The sequence below is a fragment of the Phyllopteryx taeniolatus genome, chromosome 5, assembly GCF_024500385.1.
Source record: "Phyllopteryx taeniolatus isolate TA_2022b chromosome 5, UOR_Ptae_1.2, whole genome shotgun sequence".
Classification (NCBI taxonomy): Eukaryota; Metazoa; Chordata; class Actinopteri; order Syngnathiformes; family Syngnathidae; genus Phyllopteryx; species Phyllopteryx taeniolatus.
In genome coordinates, this window is record NC_084506.1 from 9,903,819 (window position 1) to 9,923,016 (window position 19,198).

At 42.9% G+C, this 19,198-nt stretch overlaps 1 protein-coding gene across 5 annotated transcripts in view; it reads left to right on the forward strand.

Annotated features, from left to right (window-relative positions):
• LOC133477618 (nuclear factor of activated T-cells 5-like) overlaps nucleotides 1–18,919 on the forward strand; it is a 39,056-nt gene extending 20,137 nt beyond the window's left edge. Inside the window, exons 2-13 of one of the 5 annotated variants that reach the window (XM_061772550.1) lie at nucleotides 1,620–1,720; nucleotides 1,800–1,862; nucleotides 2,407–3,043; nucleotides 6,308–6,491; nucleotides 7,571–7,761; nucleotides 7,852–8,024; nucleotides 8,199–8,333; nucleotides 8,415–8,467; nucleotides 8,557–8,689; nucleotides 8,953–9,131; nucleotides 9,208–11,320; nucleotides 12,195–18,919. In XM_061772550.1, the coding sequence (XP_061628534.1) occupies nucleotides 2,454–3,043; nucleotides 6,308–6,491; nucleotides 7,571–7,761; nucleotides 7,852–8,024; nucleotides 8,199–8,333; nucleotides 8,415–8,467; nucleotides 8,557–8,689; nucleotides 8,953–9,131; nucleotides 9,208–11,320; nucleotides 12,195–12,583 (4,140 nt within the window). In that variant the 5' untranslated portion in view covers nucleotides 1,620–1,720; nucleotides 1,800–1,862; nucleotides 2,407–2,453 and the 3' untranslated portion in view covers nucleotides 12,584–18,919. Of the gene's footprint in view, nucleotides 1–1,619; nucleotides 1,863–2,406; nucleotides 3,044–6,307; nucleotides 6,492–7,570; nucleotides 7,762–7,851; nucleotides 8,025–8,198; nucleotides 8,334–8,414; nucleotides 8,468–8,556; nucleotides 8,690–8,952; nucleotides 9,132–9,207; nucleotides 11,321–12,194 lie in introns of all 5 variants that reach the window. The other 4 variants (XM_061772549.1, XM_061772551.1, XM_061772547.1 and 1 more) reach the window with 4 other exon arrangements.
• Nucleotides 18,920–19,198: the final 279 nt, after the last annotated feature.

Consider the following 19,198-nt stretch of genomic DNA (forward strand, 5'->3'; position numbering starts at 1 on the left):
TGCCGAGAAAGGCCGTGGGATTTCCGAGAAGGTCTGTGAAATGGGCTCCTCCCTTACCGGGTTTCCGCAATTGTAATTTGTTTCGTCTTTTGTTTTTGTGTTTTCTGAAATGTTATTTTTGTTTTTTGTTTTGTTTTTGTGTTTCCTTGAAATGTTAAAGTGTTTTGTGTTGTGTTTTTGTGTGTTCTGAAATATTCGTGTTTCACAATTTGTTATATTGTTTTGCACTTCCTGGCCACCGTAGTAATGCCCTCGCATGTGGACAAGGAGATTCACAGAAAAATTTCAGCCATTAAGTGAAACACCAAATGAGCGCTCACAACAAGCTGCTGTAGGCCACGACTCGGGGCTCACACGCAAACCAACTGGCCAACTTGACTTCAGCTCCTGACACTAGACCACACCCCTTAAAGCAAACGGCAAATACACAAATAGTACAGGATGTAGAGTAATTACACTTTATAAAACCATTGCTTTTTTTTTTTTATACAATACTATTTTTCTATACTGACAAAAGGTTTTTGGGGGAGGGCTGGATTAACAATATTACAATGGGGAAAATGTATTTGACATACGAGTACATCGCAAAATGAATTAAACTCAAGGTACCACAGTACTTTTACAAAAGAGAGTTGAATTAAATGGCGACATCCAGGGGGGGGTCTCCAGTCCTGCTTGTGGCTGTTCCGCCTTTGTCCTCCCTGTCCTGCCTTCTCAGCCTTGACATTTTTCAACTAAGCGTCTGTCCTGATTTTTGGTGAAGCCATTCTTTAGTTGATCCCGAGGTGGGCCTCAGGCCTTTTCTGTGTTAAAAGACCCATAATTACATTTGTGTGAAGGCCTGTGCATCATTTCAGCTGTCTTAGACTCAAGTGAAATGATGTCCATTCAAGCTGTTTTGCACTGACACACTTTGTTTGTCATTTCACTCACTTTTGCTGCACGTCTCCCTCTGATGCTTGTGCTTGATGTTTTTGTCACTTGGCTTTTTTTAGGCGTTTGAAAATAAATATTTGGGTCATCCACTCTTACAGTGCAGTGAAACATCAATGCAGCATCATCTGGCGCCGCGGATCAGGAGACTGCCCTTTGCCTCAAATAAGCGTTCATTCAGGCATCACTCTTACAAGAGGATGGAATGTGTAGTAAATGTACTCTAGTTTGTGCCAATGTGCTATTCTTTCAGTTACCACCACACATTTACACATCTTTCTGAAGGTGTCAATGTAATGAGTGGTAGTGTTTTAATAAAAAAAAAAAAAAAAGGTAAAGGTATTTTAGGAACTCGACTCAAGAATGTGTAGTTCTCAATTCTACAGTAGATACTCTGAAAGTTTGACGTTTAAAGATATAACTCTTGTGCTTGAGAGAAGCTGCCACTTTCTCGCATATAAAGGATCTATGTATCCTAATGAAATAGTGAAGTTGCCCAATCATTGGACTGGACAAATTAACGTGGTCTGATCTTGGATCGTGGTTCAGGAGATCCACTATAAGTTACAAATGGAAAGAATTTGGGTCTGGTATTGCATCTTAAGAGCAAACTGGTCAACATATATATTTTTATTGAGACAGCTGCACTGTTAATGAATCTTTTTTTCTATCCTGACCCTAAACAGTGCTGATCGGAAGCATGAGATGCTGTAAAGTCCCTCTGAGGATCAGGAACCTAATGAATGCTTCAAAACATCACAAAGCAGTGCTCCCTCCACAATTTGAAGTTATCCAATTTACTGATTGACAGAGTCTTGAATGATCAGCTCTCTTGTTGCTCATTGGCTGTCTCGTTTTTATTGCAGGAAGTTCCCTCTGAGGCAGGGAGTGTCTGCATATAAAATGGTCTGCAGTTCACTGCTCCATAGGTCAGAGGCTTGTTTATTCTGTCTCTATGGCTACGCTCAGTCCCAACAAAATCTTCCAATTGGCATGCGCAAAATACTTTTGACTACTGAATGCACATTGCACAAAGTGTAAGATAACCCTGGCAACCCTGGCAAATGTAATTTGACTCCACATTACCAGCTTGCAAATTGGGCTATAGATGAAAGTTTTGACCAGATTTTGTTAAGTTTCTTTCTGGCAATGTGTATGTACGAATTTGTAGCTTGCTTTTGTTTTTGTAAACGAAGCATGTCAGTTTTGTCACATTGATTTATGGGAGAAAGGGGTTTTGTAGGAATCAAAACAATGTGGGACCTATAGTACCCTTCTCAACTTTAACTTCAGAATTTGTGATCAATGCTTGACAGCTCTCGCATGCACAGTGAGGGCATAGGACCCATAAGATTCTAGAAATTACAGTTGGGAAGAGGGGAAAATCAATTCAAATTCAGCTGCTTGAGTGGGACTGCTAGCCTGCTCCATGCCGAACGTCCTTACTGACTTGTATGTCTTATGCTGCTACAGATGCCACGTCTTCCACCTCCAGCCCCTCTGCCTCCTCCTCCTCGGCCATGGGAGCCCCTTGCTCTGGTATATCCGCTGGCCCGTCCTCCGACCATCTCAAGGCCCCCCAGCATCTTCACCCGGCTGGAGGGGATGGAGTTGTAGCGTCAGAAGTCAAAGTCATGGAGGGAGGAGCTGTATCTGCTCCCAACAGGAGCAACAGCAGAGCAGGCACTGCGCTGGGAGATCCTGGGTCAGGGATCTTGCCAGGGCTAGGAGTTCAGCAGCCTCAGAACACCCCATCAAAGCGCAGGCCCGTACTGAGCATATCCCCGCCTCCTGAGGACCTGTTTGATGACAGTCAGATGTCCTGCCTAGAAGAGCCCCCCGTAGCCAGCGCACCGGGTCCAGACTCCGAGCATAGCAGTAGCATGTGGGCCGATGAATCCGTTTCCAACTTCAGTTTGGTCAGCTCCTTCTCCTATAACGACAACACGGAGGTACCGCGCAAGTCGAGAAAACGAACCCCTCGCCAACGGCCGGGCCCCAAGCCTGCTCCCCCAGAGGACAGCATGGATGTGTTTGATGCTGACAGTGCCAAGGCACCTCACTTTGTCCTGTCCCAGCTTGGCCCGGACAAGACTAGTCCCGTGACCAGGTGGGTATCCCAGTCATCAAGTTTGAATACACAAAAGCCCCTTCGGATTACATGGGTACCTTGACTTTTTCATTTAATTTGTTCCGTGACCAAGCTTGTAACTCCATCCATCCGTTTTCTGAGCCGCGGGGAGTGCTGGAGCCCATCCCAGCTATCATCGGGCAGGAGGCGGGGTACGCCCTGAACCGGTTGCCAGCCAATCGCAGGCAATCGCACATATAAACAAACAACCATTCGCACTCACATTCAGATCTACGGGCAATTTAGAGTCTTCAATGAACCTAGCGTGCATGTTTTTGGGATGTGGGAGGAAACCGGAGTGCCCGGAGAAAACCCACGCAGGCACGGGGAGAACATGCAAACTGCACACAGGCGGGGGCGGGGATTGTTTTATCAGTTTCTTTTTGAAAGGGGACAATGCAATTTCATAAACCACATGACCTACACATGGTTAAAAAAGCCAGAATTAGCCAGAAGGCTAGTTTTCATCTGTAGTCCCCAGTAAAATACATCTACAAGACAATATAATACAGGATACATAATCAAACTATACTATTAAGAGAGAATAAAACCATAATTGTTTTGAGCATAACAAAAAGACAACATAACATACTTGTCTTTTAGTGTTGGCAGCTATAGGTGTTAACTAGCCACATTTTCAGTTTTTTTGTGAAGGCCTTGTATGTTGTAAGCAGTTGAACCTCCTCAGGTACTGAGTTCCACTCACCTCACTGACCAGGCTGACTTACTGATAAATATCAATGATAATACTAAGAAACCACAGCGGCAGGTAATGTAGTAATGCTGATACAAATTGTTTTGGTGACAATTATGCAAATGATGCAGATGCAATTTAGAGCAGTTTGAAATAACTAATATAGAGTGATAATCTGGGTACAGTGGCCATCTATGCATTTTCCGTACCGCTTATCCTCACTAGGATCGCGGGCGTGCTGGAGCCCATCCCAGCCATCTTCGGGCGAGAGGCGGGGTACACCCTGAACTGGTCGCCAGCCAATTGCAGTGGTACATTGACAATTGTGCAAATGATTCAGAGACTTCAAGAAATGTATGCAGTTTAACGTGACTAGTAGTGGAATAATAGGGAACAGTGACAATTGTGCAATTAATGATTTGTAAAAAAATTGCTAAGTATATGAAATCAGGCTTCAAAATTGTGGGGGGGCCCACCTCTCAGGTCTCAAACGCTTTGGGCATGTTGCTGAGAGCTCTGAAAATTCCGCCTTTCCTGTCAGTCAAATACCACCCTCCTCCTCCTCACGACTCTTTTCCATCCATCCATTTTCCATGCCGCATATCCTCACTCGGGTCGCGGGCGTGCTGGCGGCTATCCAGGTTGACTGGGCGAGAGGCAGGGTACACTGGGAACTGGTCATCAGCCAATCGCAGGCCACATATAAACAACTATTTGCACTCACATACACACCTTCGGGTACTTAAGAGGTTTTTTTTGGGATGTGGGAGGAAACTGGAGTACCCAGAGAAAACCCACGCAGGCACGGGGAGAACATGCAAACTCCACATAGGCGAGGCTGAATTTTCCTCAGAACTGTGAGGCAGATGTGCTAACCGCGCTCTTTTCCATCGACGGAGATATCACACGCTTTCACGGACTGCAGAGAAGCAGCCTCTGAGCTGGCGCAATGACCATAAACCGTGCCGCCAGGACAATTTCTCCTCCTTTAAATTCAGCGGACAACGCGCTTCTCTGGCCGCCGAATGGTACGCAATAAGCGGCCAAAGCAGCGCGGCGCCCACTGCCGCTCTGGGATGAGCGATGAATGTTAAGGCCTCTTTATACTTCCGCGGTCGCGCGGCCAACAACGACCGCATTGCATCACGTGACCGACAAATTGGCCCTTGCGGCCCCTCTGCGTAGCTCGACGCGCACACGGCAAAAATTGTTGCTGCGGGTAGAATGCCGCAGAGATCATCTCTCGTGATTGGCCCGTTTTAGTCACATGCTGTGATGTAATCAGCGTTCTTCATCTGGTCATCTAGGTCCATTTGTTCTAGCAGACTCGCCATTGTTGTTTCTTGTTACGGAAAGGAAAGTAAAAACGGCTACCAGAGGAAACTACCCTGTGGCGTCCTAGCCAATACCAGCCGTAGCGACACCCCAGACTTGGAGAACTGCAGCGCCCTTTCAAAACAGCGCGCGTGGGTTGCGCTCGAGTATAAATGCAAACTGCGTGCGGGATAGCCGCGGTGATGTCCGCGCGAGTATAAAGAAGCCTTTAGACGTACGAGGCTAGCAGCGTTAGCTTTGACTCTTGTGGCCAACCCGAATTTGTGCCCATTTTCGCCAGTCAGGGAGTGCCGGTTGTGATTTCTTCTTGCATTATCACAACTGTCTTGGATGGCATGTTTCGATGACAAAAGAATTTCAGACCGCAGTTTTGGGCCATTTTAAGCAGACAAAAAGCAAGCCATTGTCTATGCGCAGGTGGTGGCCAGAGACAGCGGCGTAGTGGCCCCGGGCCACCGTTAATGTCAGACCCTGCTGGGTCAAATGATTTATGAACAAGGAAGTGGCAATTCCACTGAATGGCCAGTGTGTGCAATAAGGGCACTTGGTGTTTATATAGTGGGCTATGCGACCCAGCCTCCCGACGTCACGGGCCAAGTTTTTTTGTCCCGCCCACGAAACCAGTAAAATTTTGGTGAAAGAGTTTTAAGCCATATCTGAAGAATTCAATACCAGATTGTTGTTTGTCAGTCTTTGCACATGTTCAGCACTTTAACTAGCTTGTCTTTGTAGTGTATTCAATTGAACATGGATTGAAAAGGATTTCCAAATCACTGTATTCTGATTTTATTTCTATTTTACACAATGTGCCAACTTCATCGGAATTGAGGTTGGTACTTTGTGTGGTTTGCCTGTAAGGGGGCGTGGCCAACTTGGGTTGTGTCCTACAGCAGCTCCTTGTGAGTGTTCCTGTTTCAATTTGTTTGGCTGCTGCTTCTGTTCAATAAATGGTTAAAAGTGCATTGGCAACTGTGGCTCTCCTTCCCCACTCGCGAGGCCATTACAGTACCTTAGTTACGTCATTTCTTTTACTTTTTTTGATGTCATCTGGGCAGCGGTATATCAGAAGCTCGCTCGTAACCCAGAATTTGCCAAGTAAAAAGAACAAACGACCAAGCGACGGCTTGTAACTCAAAACTGCAAAGTTGGGTAGTTGGTCCTAAGGTATTACTGCAGCTATGACTGAGGTAATGTAATCATTTCTTTCATTGCAGCTCTCGTGAGTCTGGGACGGCAGCGAAGGGTGGATCGCTATCTACTCAGTTCCCTCAGAGAAGCAACGGGAAGGAGCTAAAGATGTTGGTGCAGCCCGAGACCCAGCACAGAGCTCGATATCTAACTGAGGGCAGCCGCGGTTCCGTCAAAGACCGCACACAGCAGGGATTTCCTACGATCAAGGTTGGACAAAGGAGGCCACTAGCTCCTTATTGGCATTGGAATGGTCACCGTACACAGTCAACATCCCACTAACACCAAGTCCAACACACGTGTTCCTTGGTTAACTTTGTGATGACTCCACATAATTTAAAAAGGATGCCATTTGGACCCTTAACAGTTATAAATACAAGCAGGAACGTGAGTTAACGCTACATGTAGTTGTCCCATGTAGCCCGCAGAAAGGCCTTCAGATGAACGTGCCTCGAAAAGAACTACAGTGAACCCCCATTTATCACAGTTGATACGATCCAGACCCACCCGTGATAGGTTAAAATCTGGGATAGAGACCATTATTTAGTCGTATCCCTCCCATGCACTTTAAACACATTTGAACTTCTTAAAACACACTTTTTTTAAAGTATTCATTAGTTCGTATTCTCATTCTAGCTGTTGATAATTGGGAGATTATTGTCCAACATCAATGGAGGAAACACTTTTGCTCACAGTTGTCATAAATAAAAGGCAGGGTGCTTCCTTCTAGTTTGCCACTCCCAGTTGAATTTTACTCTAAAACTGACACATAAAACAAAAGGGAATTGAACCTTTAAATACCAAAATCTTAAACTATATAATTTCATCTAACGGAAATGCTAACGTTATGCGAAATGCCATAGACAGGCTAAGGGAAATGAGCATAAATGTTACAGTAATTATAAACCTTGAAAAATTGCTACTGTAACACAGAGCAAACAGAGCATACATATGTCTCTGCTCTGTGGGAACAGCGAACATTAAAACAGCAAAAATTGAAAGTAGTGTTCTTCTAGTAGACACCAGTGGTGTCCAGCATGTAGTGGCACGGCACAACATGGTACTACACTGAAGGCCTTTTTAAAAGAAAGAAAATCTGGATCAAAATCTGTGACGTAGCGGGGTCGCGAACGATGACCTGCCATATAGCGGGTGTATGCTGTATATAAAAGTACAGAAATTGAATGAAAGTGATCGTTCATGCTCTATTGAGGTTCCCCTTGAGAACAAATAATGAATCCAGGTGCCCTGTTTTGTTTTCTAATCACATCTTTGCTTTTTCTTCCCAGTTGGAGGGTGTCAACGAGCCCGTTGTGCTGCAGGTGTTCGTAGCAAATGATGCAGGCAGAGTGAAGCCTCACGGTTTCTACCAGGCATGCCGGGTGACTGGTCGCAACACCACGGCCTGTACGGAAGTGGAAATTGAGGGCACCACCGTTATCGAGATCCCTCTGGAGCCCAGCAATGACATGACACTTGCGTAGGATTTATGTATTTATTGTATCTATTATGAGGCTGTTTTTTCCTATATAACAGAAAGTAATGATTCCTCTGGCTTGTATTTGTAAAGGGTGGACTGTGTAGGAATTTTGAAGCTTCGCAACGCCGATGTAGAGGCACGTATTGGTGTGGCGGGATCCAAAAAGAAGAGCACCCGGGCTCGGCTGGCCTTTAGAGTCAACATCCCCCAGACAGACGGATCTGTCCTCACCTTACAAGTCCCTTCATCGCCCATTCTCTGCAGTGAGTAGGAAAGCAGGTTCACCGTAAACCATCTGTGTTTAGCTTCAGGAACACTTTTGCATTTTGAATTGTGTCAAATATACACTGTTGGCCGGTCACTTTTGGAATGTTGTTCCCTGTGATAAATACAAGCTCAAAGATATGAATGTCTTATCTTCTACTCCCATCCTCCAGCCCAGCCAGCGGGAGTACCAGAGATCCTGAAGAAGAGTCTCCACTGCTGCTCAGTAAGAGGAGGAGAGGAAGTCTTTATAATCGGAAAGAACTTCCTCAAAGGAACCAAAGTTATTTTTCAGGAGAATATAGCAGGTGTATATTGTCACTATCCAGATTTTTGCATGTACATTTCTGCCCAATGGAAGAGGGAAATAATATTTGGAATGTTTGTAGATGATAATTCGTGGCAAGCTGAGGCCAATATTGACATGGACCTTTTCCATCAGGTAAATGAAAATGGAAGGGCTTGCAGCACGGATCAGGATTTCAATGTGAATACAATTGTGACTGCTTTTTGGATCTCTAATTTCCGCAGAACCATTTGATTGTGACAGTTCCTCCCTTCCACAACCAGTCAATAACTTCCCCAGCTTCTGTGGGAATTTTTGTGATGACCAATGCTGGTAAATCACACGAAGCCCAACCTTTCACCTATACTCCAGAATCAGGTAGTCAGAACCAAGTCACTTGTTTTTCATGACTTTTTTTTTTTTTTAATTTTTTATAGCTCTGTTAACCACTGAGATTATTCATTAATGGGTTTCCATGAATACGACACTGTCATAGAATCATGTATATATTGCTATATTTAAAGTCTTTTCATCATCATTAGCATTGGGTATCACATCATTGTCACAGGAAGGATCTATATTACGAATGATTTATTTGCAGAATCATAACGCTATCATTTCCCCCCCAAACTTATGCTCAGCTGATAATGCAGATATCCATGCAGTAAAAACCGAGGAAGCTTCCTTCAAGACATGTATATTTGATCAGATCCAATCTGTGTCTTCTGACCAAACTGACTGCTCTGGTCAGTCTGTCAAAAGGCAAGAGGACACACCGATGGAAGTGTCTAGCAATCCACAGCCCACAAATGTGTTCAAGGTGAGGTTTGATATATAGTGCAAGGAAGACGGATCAATCATTTTGGCTGATCCATGTTTTTTAATCCATTCCGTAGCAATCCCCTAGCCCGATTGTCTCAGTGCAGCAGACACTTGAGCTCAGCTCCAGCCCTCATTCAGGTGGGGAGTCCTTTCAGAGCTCAATGCCCCTGCAACCTGAGGATGTGGAGCTACCCCAGGCCCCTCCTGTCTTTCCTAGCCTAGAGTCTCTCAACTCAATACAAAAGCAAGACATTGCCCCAACAGCGTCCTTCCCCATGTCTGGAGATCCAACAATCCCCCCGGTGACACCAGAAGTCCCTCAGCAGTTCCTTAGAGACCCTCAGGAAAATCTGCCCCCTGAAAGTTCGAACAACAGTAATGCGGTCGTGGTTGTAGCCATGCCCCAAATAGCAGCACCCTCACAGCCCCAGCAGTCACAGGTTCCCTTGTTTGCCCAGGAAGGTGTAGCCCAGCTGGAGAGGGCAGTAAGGGAGCTCCAGGCGGGAGGTAACACAGCACTCCAGCAGGTTATAGAGGCGGCTGTAGCCCAGCAGCAGCAGCAGCAGCAGCAGCAGCAGCAGCAGCAGCAGCTAAATTCTGTGCTTTACAGCCCAGCTTCCTCTGCAGACTCCCTTCAACAGCATGTCCAGGAGAACATGAACAGCCTTAGGTTGGGAGCCACAGATAATTCACTGTCACCGCAGCAGCAGCTGCAGATACATCAACAACAGCAGCAGCAGCAACAGCAGCAGATCCAACAATTTCAACAACAGCAACAAATGCAACAGCAGCAAATCCTTGGTAACCTTCAACAGCAACATCATCATCTCCAGCAGCAACAGCAGCAAGTCCTTGGAAACATGCAGCTACAACAACAACTTATACTACAGCCACAAGACCAACAGCAACTGCAGCAGCAACAAATCCTAGAAAACATTCAACAACAGCAGTTGCAACAGAATCAACAAGTCATAAACAACATCCAGCTTCAGGATCAACAACAAAATCAAATGCTGAGCAATTTGCAACAGCATCAGCTACAACAGCAACAGAACCAAGCGTTAAGCAACCTACAGCAACAACAGTTGCAGGAACAGCAAGTTTTGGAGAACCTGCAGCAGCAGCTTCAGGCGGAGTTGCTCCAGCCTCAGATCCATTCCAATCCCCAAGTGCAGCAGCCGGTCTCCCTCCTTCAGCAACCTGGTGAGATGCTTACCATCCAAACCAGCTTCCCAACACAGCCCCCATCCCATACGTCCCCCCCACAGCAGCTTTTCCAGTCCCCCAGGCCTATTGCAGAGAGCCAGAGTTCCCAACAGCAGGTTGATGCCGCCCTGCTCCAGAACACACTGACAGCCCTGACAAGCAGCGGCCTCAACCCAGAGCAACAGTCCACCGGGTCGGCCCTGTACCTCTCGCCGAGCCCTCAGTCTCAACAGCAGCAGCAGTTGACGTTCATCTCCAGCATGGAGACGTCCGCCAGCCAGCCCCAGCTGTTTCATAACCAGCCTCAAGCTCAGCTTTCGCAAATGCAGCAGCAGAGCACCCCCATGGAGCAACAGCAATCACCGCACCAAAATCAACAACAGTCACCGCAACTTTCCATTGGCCAACAGAGCTCCTTGTTCCAAAGCATACCCAACCACTCGCAGCCTAATCCAGTCCCCCAGAATCAGCTCTCCCAACAACAGCAGACAGGTCTGCTCCTCTGCACCACAGATCTGAATCCCCAGACTATCCTTTTCAGCACCCAGACCCAAGGCTCTTCCCCAATGGGCAGCATCACAGTGGGACTTTCCCAACCAGAAACAGCCGAGCCAATGTCCTTCCAGGATCAGAGCTCCTTGGGTAACAACTCGACAGCCACTCAGAACCAACAGCAGAGCATTTTCCAGGAACAGCAGCCCATGCAAGTGGGCACAAGTTCTTCGAGTGTCCCTGACAGTCAACCTGTGGAGCTGTTCCTGCCCCAGGCGTCCCTGTCCAGCCTCCAGAGTACTCTCGGCTCACAGGAGCTAAGCAGTCAGACGGCAGCCCCTGGTACGACCATCTTTGTGGTCCAGGGGGCTGTGGGAGTGGTGGACAGCCCTGGCCAGCAGCCCCCAGAGCAGCTTTTCCAGACAAATGACGGTGAAAATGTGACCCAACGAGGACCGGCCAACCTGTTCGTGTTTGGCATCCAGAATGGTAAGTTGGTCTTAATTGTCTATCCATTTTCCACACCCCTAATCCTGTTCGCAGCAAGGGCTTTTACAGATAATCCCAGTCGACTGACTACAAACTGGACTGGTCAGGATTGCGAGTGGGACTTAATCTTGAGCCAGACTCACAAAAGTTAGCTATTTGAAACTATAAACTACCAACAAGCCGGATCTGGGTTTGCTTCAGCGTAGAGGGGTTCCTTGCTTTACGACTGTCCTGTCAGGAAATAGTGTTTTGACGTTACGAATGGGGTGCTGTGGAAGCTCACGAGTCACAAGAATACACGTGCACTTAGCACCATACTTTGTGCAGCTTTTTTTTTTTTTTTTTTTTTTTAAAAGGCCTTCTTTGTAATCTTACAAAAATAGTCCTAAATTAAAAGAATAAAATCATACAGTGGGCAAAAAGAAAGTCGATTTTTGTGATAAATTGTAGTCTTAAGAGAATAAGCTCAGACAAAAGTAGAAGCGTACTTGAGAAAAAAAGTCACTGTATAAATTCTAATTCAACACAATAGTGCACATTTTCCATTGGGAAAAATAAGACTATTCTTTGAAGATGACTTTTTTCTCCCCCCCAAAAAAAATCTATTGCTTTGGGTCTTCGACTTACCGTGGCTCTGATATACAAACTTTTGAGGTTGATTCATTTAAGGTTATGGCCTTTTTCAATAGTTAGCATTTGTATATTTTTCTGCAATATACTGACCAAAACATTTGGGGTTTGGTTTGGGGGAGCTGGAACAGATAAATGGCATTTTGAAGTCATTTCTGATTTGATACACAGGTAAATTGAGTTATGAGCTTGGTCAGTGAACAAATGAAACTCATAAGGCCCGCTCCCTGTATCCTCCTCCCAGACACTCCGCGGCTGCTCAACTCTTCCGGCACAACCCTTCCGGTTCAGAACCAGGCCCAGAACCCGGGTCACATGCAGCCCCTCATGGAGCAGCCCATGACCCAAGCGGCGTCCTCCATGCACGGCAGCCTACAGAGCAGCCTGCAGGCACAGATACAGTCCAGCATGGAGAGTGCCATGCACACTAGCCTTCAGAATGCCCTGCAGGCCAACAGCCAGGTGACCCTGCAGCCCACTTTACAGGCCACCATTGACACAAGCCTCCCGACTCCCATGCAGACCAATCTCCAGATACGGAGCAGCTTACAGAATACATTGCAGGGCTCCATATCGGCAGCGTCCGACATGGGCAAAATTGAGGACCTACTTGAAAGTCTACAGAAGCAGTGACGTGCGTTTGTGTGGACCACATGGAGAGAAGGTAGTCAGTCCTATGCGCCGAAAGTCGGCAAGGCTTGCCGGTACCGGCGTGGTGTTTTGTGCCAATGCCCCAAAATTTTAAAATAAGTATATTTAAGAAGTAAATATCCCCTCCCCTTTTACCTTTAAAAAAAAAAAAAAAACAAACAAAAAAAAAAAAAATGACGATCTTATGTAACTCACTTTTATTAACTATTTATCATAAATTATAGCCTTTGTATATCCATTGTCCTTGAATTGATGCTCTGCCTTTTGTTATTACCCCTCTTGCAGGATCAGAGAGGCCTGTAATAACTGCTTTAGTAAAAATGCAGTGTTTAGTTTTCAAAAGTGTTTTAATATTGCGGGCCTACGTGGGGGGGGGGCAAACCCACCTGGTTTTTGGATGGAAAAACTGGAAGGAAGAATGTCACAACTGCGGAACTTCATGAGCGGTGAGCAGGCAAAAGTTGCTATAAGTTAGCCATGGATTAAAACATCCGATAGTAAACAAAAGTTGGGCGGAATCTCATTTTCGGTGTGTGTGTGTGAGAGTGTGGGGGTGGGGGTTGGAGAAGCTCTCAATTTTGAGGTGAGGTGATGCTTAAGGAGCGTCTCGTTTGCTTTTTCTAATCACTCAAGTCTCCTCTAACAGGAAATGCTCTTATGTACATTTGAAGGGAAGGCACTTTGAAGATGTTATTGCAGTGAACGCCCGTTTATCGGTCCAGAGCCATTCGTGAAAATCCACAATCTAGAGAAACCGTATTGAAAAATAATAGAACACCCTTATTAAAACACTCACTCTTTTGCCGTCAACAAATGGGAGACTATCGGATAACATCACTATGAGGAAACAAAAAGACTCACTCAGTTCTCCAAATCAAACTTGCTTCAAGCTCTTTGTTTGCCACTCGCAGTTGAAGTTGACTGTAAAAGTGACACATTTAACCAAAATGTTCAACCAAACCATAGAATTTCATTTAACGAGAATCTGTTAGCTTAATGCTAACATTCAGCAGGGCATGGACTGGCTAAAGGAAATTAGAATGGATGTTAAGATCATTATAAAGCTTCAAACAACTGCCATTTTAAAACACTTGAAGCAGTAACACATACAGAGCATACAACAAGAGAATTAAACACCAAACCACATCATTTTGTCTTAACAAATGTCCGCTGTCTTAATGCTAACGTAATACGAAACACCATAGACCGGCTGAAGGAAATTTGCAGAGATGGTACAAAAATGATAAAGCTTCAAACAACTGCTACATTAATGCACACCGAGCAGGAACACGTACAAACGGAGCATACAATAATCCTCGGCTTTATTACGATGTGGTACTACACGAAAGGCACTCAACTCTAAATTCTGACTTCCCCCAATACTGTAAAAACATAACGTTTGCAGGAATTGCCATTTGGCGGGCTTCACTGTAATAGTCCAGTGTTACGAAGCACATTAGTTTTCATTGTTCCAAGTTCAACACTCCTGAATGAGATAGAACCCGGTTGCATACTGTGACTTTTCTCGATGTTTCCGTGCGTGCAGGCCTCCAAACGACGAATGAAGTTTTAACTTTTTTTTGTTTTTGTTGTCTTTTTGACTCGATGTGGATATAAACTTTACACTTGTGAGTGTTGTGTGGTTTTATAGACATTTTATCTCAAGCACTTTATAACCTCTTCTGTGTAACCAGCTAATCCTTACATCCATCCATCCATCCATCCATCCATCCACATGCGGAAACATAAACATCCATCACGGCATAAAAATGGAGGGGGGGGGGGTATGTTTTTGTAGGATTAAAAACATAGCAGAGCATCTTCTCAGTAGTTTTGACCTCCAGACCAACTTAGTATTGAAAGATTCAAAAGTGAATCCCAAATTGTACTGTATGAGGGAGTATGAGGGCCACACTGTAAAGAAAACAATTTTAGAATTAAGTTGCAATTTTACGAGAATAAAATCTCAATATTAACCCCCCAAAAAGTCTGAATGTTTTGAAAAGCAAGTTTTAGTATTACACGAATAGTCATAAAATTGCAAGAAGAAATCCTTATGTAACGCCTTTTAGTATTGGCGAAAATAGGACTATATATAGGACTTTATTCTCGCACAATTCTAAATGAATCTAGCAATATTCAACCTTTAACCTGTAACAGTCATTCTTAAAAAATAAAAATAAAAAATACGATTCTTGGAAAAATACTTTTTCTACCCAAGTGTAGATATTAAAAAAAAAAAGTAATCTTATTCTGTTAACATCACACCTTTTTTCTCACAAATTACATCTTTTTATCTACAGATAATACCTTCCTAAAGCCCCCCTCCAAAAAAAAACCCAATTTATTGGAGTAACAATAGAACAACAACAAACATTCTCACATTACCTGTTTCTTGTAAAATTACTTTTTCCTCAAAATTTACCCTAAAAGGATATCTAAATGTGTTGCAGTAACAGTGATTTGATTGAAGAAAAACAAAAAAGAATTCACATTTTTTTCCCCCCTTGAAAAATACCTATACTGAAAATCTGTGCATATAAAAAAAAAGTTCGAAATTGAATCTGGTAACATTACAACTTCTTTTCTTTTTCTCCCAAAAATCCCCTTAAAAAGATCCAATTTCCTCATCGTAACAATACAGAATTTTTGTAAAATGACAATATAATTCAGTATTACATACAGCAAATTCTGCTTTATTCTGGTAACATGACTTTATCCTTGTAAAATTACAAGATCACTCTCACTATTGTCTTTATTATTGGAAAAATGACGTATTTCACTGAAAAGAATCCAACTTGATCGTAGTTACAGCACAATTTTATTCTCATTAAATGACAAAAATCTCAGAATATAACTGGTAATATTATGACTTTAATCTTGTAAAATAAACTTTTTGTTTTTCCTCACAATATTTTACTTTATTTTCCTCAAAATCTCAAGAAAAACAAATCCAGCTTTACCATAGTAACAGACAGATTTTATTCTCGTCAAATGATCAATATTTTTCTCAAAATGTCAAACTTTTATTATCAAACATTGTACATTTTTTAAAATCCTCTTCTCCCCGTGTGGCCCTAATACTGCTCCGTTGTCCAGCCCGGCATGTACATATATATATATATATTGGCCATTACTGCGCAGTTGTTGTCCTTTTAATATTTTTTTTTCACAGTTGTGAATAGGCTGTTTACTATTGTTTTTTGTTTTTATTTGTACACATGCGTAACACTTTAATGAAATGAAGAATTATCATCGTTACTCTTTTTGTTCATACTATTTGACCTTGTGTTTGTCCTCGCTCTAAAGAGTAGGCGGGTACCATGTAACGTTGGCACCTTCCTGACTTTTGTGAACAGTAACTGCGGAGACTGAGGCGTCCATTTTGGTTCTGTGGCGCAATGTTCGGGCACTATAACAATCAGTAATAATATTTATTGCCATCTGGTTGTTGCTTTGAAGTAGTGGTCAAACCAAAGCTCCTGTCGTGAAATTGTCTCGTATTGTTTAAAAAAAAAAAACGCCCCTGTCCTTGTGTTTACTCATTTCTACTTGCAGCTCTTACATGTACAGTCCGGAGAAAGGTACTTTTAAGAACATTTACGCCAATTTGATCATTAACAAAAGAAATCTCAACATCACACTGCTGTACGTACTTAAGCATATCTCCAACAAGAAAAACAACAGTGTCTCGCTCATTTGTTTACATTTTTCATCTTTACTCTAGTCCCATCGCTGTTTGTGATCCGTTTTAAAATAAATTATCTTTTTTAAACTTTTGTATCCATGTATCAAAGTGTAAAGTATTTTTGTAACTTCAAAAACAAACAAACAAAAGGTGTTGTTTGATTCTCCCAGTGCAGAATAGTATCCGTGCTGGTATGTCGCCCGAAAGCTAGCGCAGGTGTGTTTTTGCTCAAAACAAGTCCAGATAAGCAGTTTTTTTCCCCGCCTGATCTTGTATACAAGGGGGTCCTCGGTTTATGATGAACTTATGGTCATACGGCGGTGACCTAACAGGAACTTGTACCTAATATGTCATTTATCACTAACCTACAGTAATCAATTCATAATTACGGGAAAACATTTTTAAATGAAAAAAGACAACTTTTCAACTATCGTAACATTGTTTCTCTGACTTCTCCAGTCTCCTCAACTGGTTCCAACTTTTAGAACGTAAAACCTTGTTTTCCAGATGTTCTACTTACTACAGGGGGTCTTCGATTTCCGATGTCGTTCCGTTCCTACTGTGGCAACGTAACTGACCAATTTGTACATACATTGGATAGCGCAAACACAGTTGTAAAGTCAGATTAAATATTTCTATGAAAAACACTTGTAGGCCATAAATATAAATCAACTGTTAATGGAGGATGACTCGTATTTTTGAGGACCGTATTCTTGTCAAATTACAGCTTGAATTCATATTTTTTGAAGTAAATGGTATAGTCTTGTTGAAGTACAATACAGCGGAAGCCCGCTATTCGTGGGGGACAGTGACGGAGCTTGTTCGTGAATAGAAAAAATGTGTGAGTTAATTGCCATGAAAAATGTAATGTTTAGAAAAAACTGAATACAGAAAGAAGCGACAAGCAGAGCTTTCCACGAATAGGTACATTTGCGAATGCCGAAGCGCAACTATGCGGGTGTCCGAGCTATACAGGTGCATCTCAATAAATTTGAATACAGTACGAGAGTTCATTGTATTTCAGCATTGCGGTTCCAAAAGTGAAACTCATAAATTATACAGATGAATTCAACACAAGAAATGATTTTTCAAAAGGCCAATTCCAACCTAATTTGCATATTAAAACCTTTTTGACTGTTTCTTAGTTAACATTCTAATTTCTTTTTTTCATTAGCTGTAAGCTAAAATGATCAAAATCATAGTAGTTTACCGTGTAGTGAATCTGTATTTTTGAATTGAACTCCAGAAATAAGTTTTCTGATTTATTGAGATGCACCTGTACACTGACTTTCTCGTGTAAATTTTGACTTAGTACCTATGCTAACTTACTAAAGTCATGATTACAGTAAATAATTGTATTAAAACACTTATTGGCCAACAATATATAACAAATGAAAACTTGTAAGGTGGCAACTGAGCATTTCTTGTGCAGTGTGCCGTTGGTAACCTGGAAATGTACGTCGTAAACCTGGGACCCCGTCTAATAACCCAATGCCGCATGTGCTATGTGGTCTGATGGCGCCCCCCCCCCCCCATCCTCCATCCTCGGTCATGCATCTCAAAAGTGGCACTTTTTATTTTGGAACTCATCTAGAAACTGTAGGCCAGGTTAGCGCGCACTTGTCAGTGGTGCTTCCAAGCATTCCATTCCTCTTGACTATAGGGGGAGCTAAAGAGCACATTTGAGTTGAGTATGCCTCTTAAAGCCATACTAGAAGAAGGCGGCAAATGGGCTTCGGTTTCATGAATGTAATTGTTTTACCTCATGCTGTGCGCACATCAGAGCAATTTGCAGAGAACGTTTTGCGGCTAACGTCTACGTCCGTTTTTTTAATAATTTTTTTTGTATTTTTTAAACTTCATTTTCGGTCCTGAAAAAGAAGCCTCTCAACTGCAGCGTGGGGGGAAATGAAAGCACACAAACCTTTGACACACGCTTGTCCTTCACCTGTGCAAATGAATAACCGTGTATATTTAAAAGTGAATGAGAATGCAGGGGTATGTTAAATTTCAATGGTGGCGCTTTCAACAGAACTTTGTGTGCCTTGACAAAAAAAAAATAATCTCTGCTGTTTACTGTCCTTTCCCCCCTTATCTCCTGCAATTTTTTTTTTTTTTTTAAATACAGCCCACACTGGTTATCTTTTAGTGCTAATATTTTTTTAAACAACCATTGCATGATATTCTACCTGTTTTTGGATGCCTCATGAGATTGAATTGAGGTTTAAAAAAAGGGACAAAATAATGGTGATTGTTTCCTTACAAGAGTGATTTTGTGTTGTGCTTCTCCGCATTTGCTCTATTGTTGCTGTGAAACGCATAAAAAAAAAAAAAAAGTCACTGTTCATTGGGAATAGCGTGAGCCGTATGTCATGTTGTACTCAAAAGGAGTTTGCCCTCAGTTTGCTTTCTCACACTCTTCCACTGTCGCGCGCGTTTGTTTGCGTGTAGTATATATTTAGACCTTTAGGGATAATGGTCAAGCCCCCACCCTCCTGTGTGTTATCATTCGTCTGAATTATTCTAATTATGTACTTTGCCTTGGTCTGGACATTTGTATACTCTTCAGTTTGTATCTGTAATCCTGCTGCTACATTAAATTAATAAAAATGAATAAGTCTGGGCTGCTATGTTGTTGTACATCATGCATTGAATTGTTTGAAAGGTGATTGGGGGGGGGGAAAAAAAAAAAGGTATGTAAAATTAACACTTTAGTTATGTTGTCAGTAATTGAAAGAATACCAAAGTACAAATCATATGCCGAATAGCATAATGAAGTCATTTTTAACTACCTGTCACTATCAATACAAATGATTTTCAGTCATCCAAGTCATGTTACCCTGCAAATATTGACTCAAGGCAACTCGAGTTGTTGAATTTGCAGATTTCTCTTGTTTTCTAAAAACTTT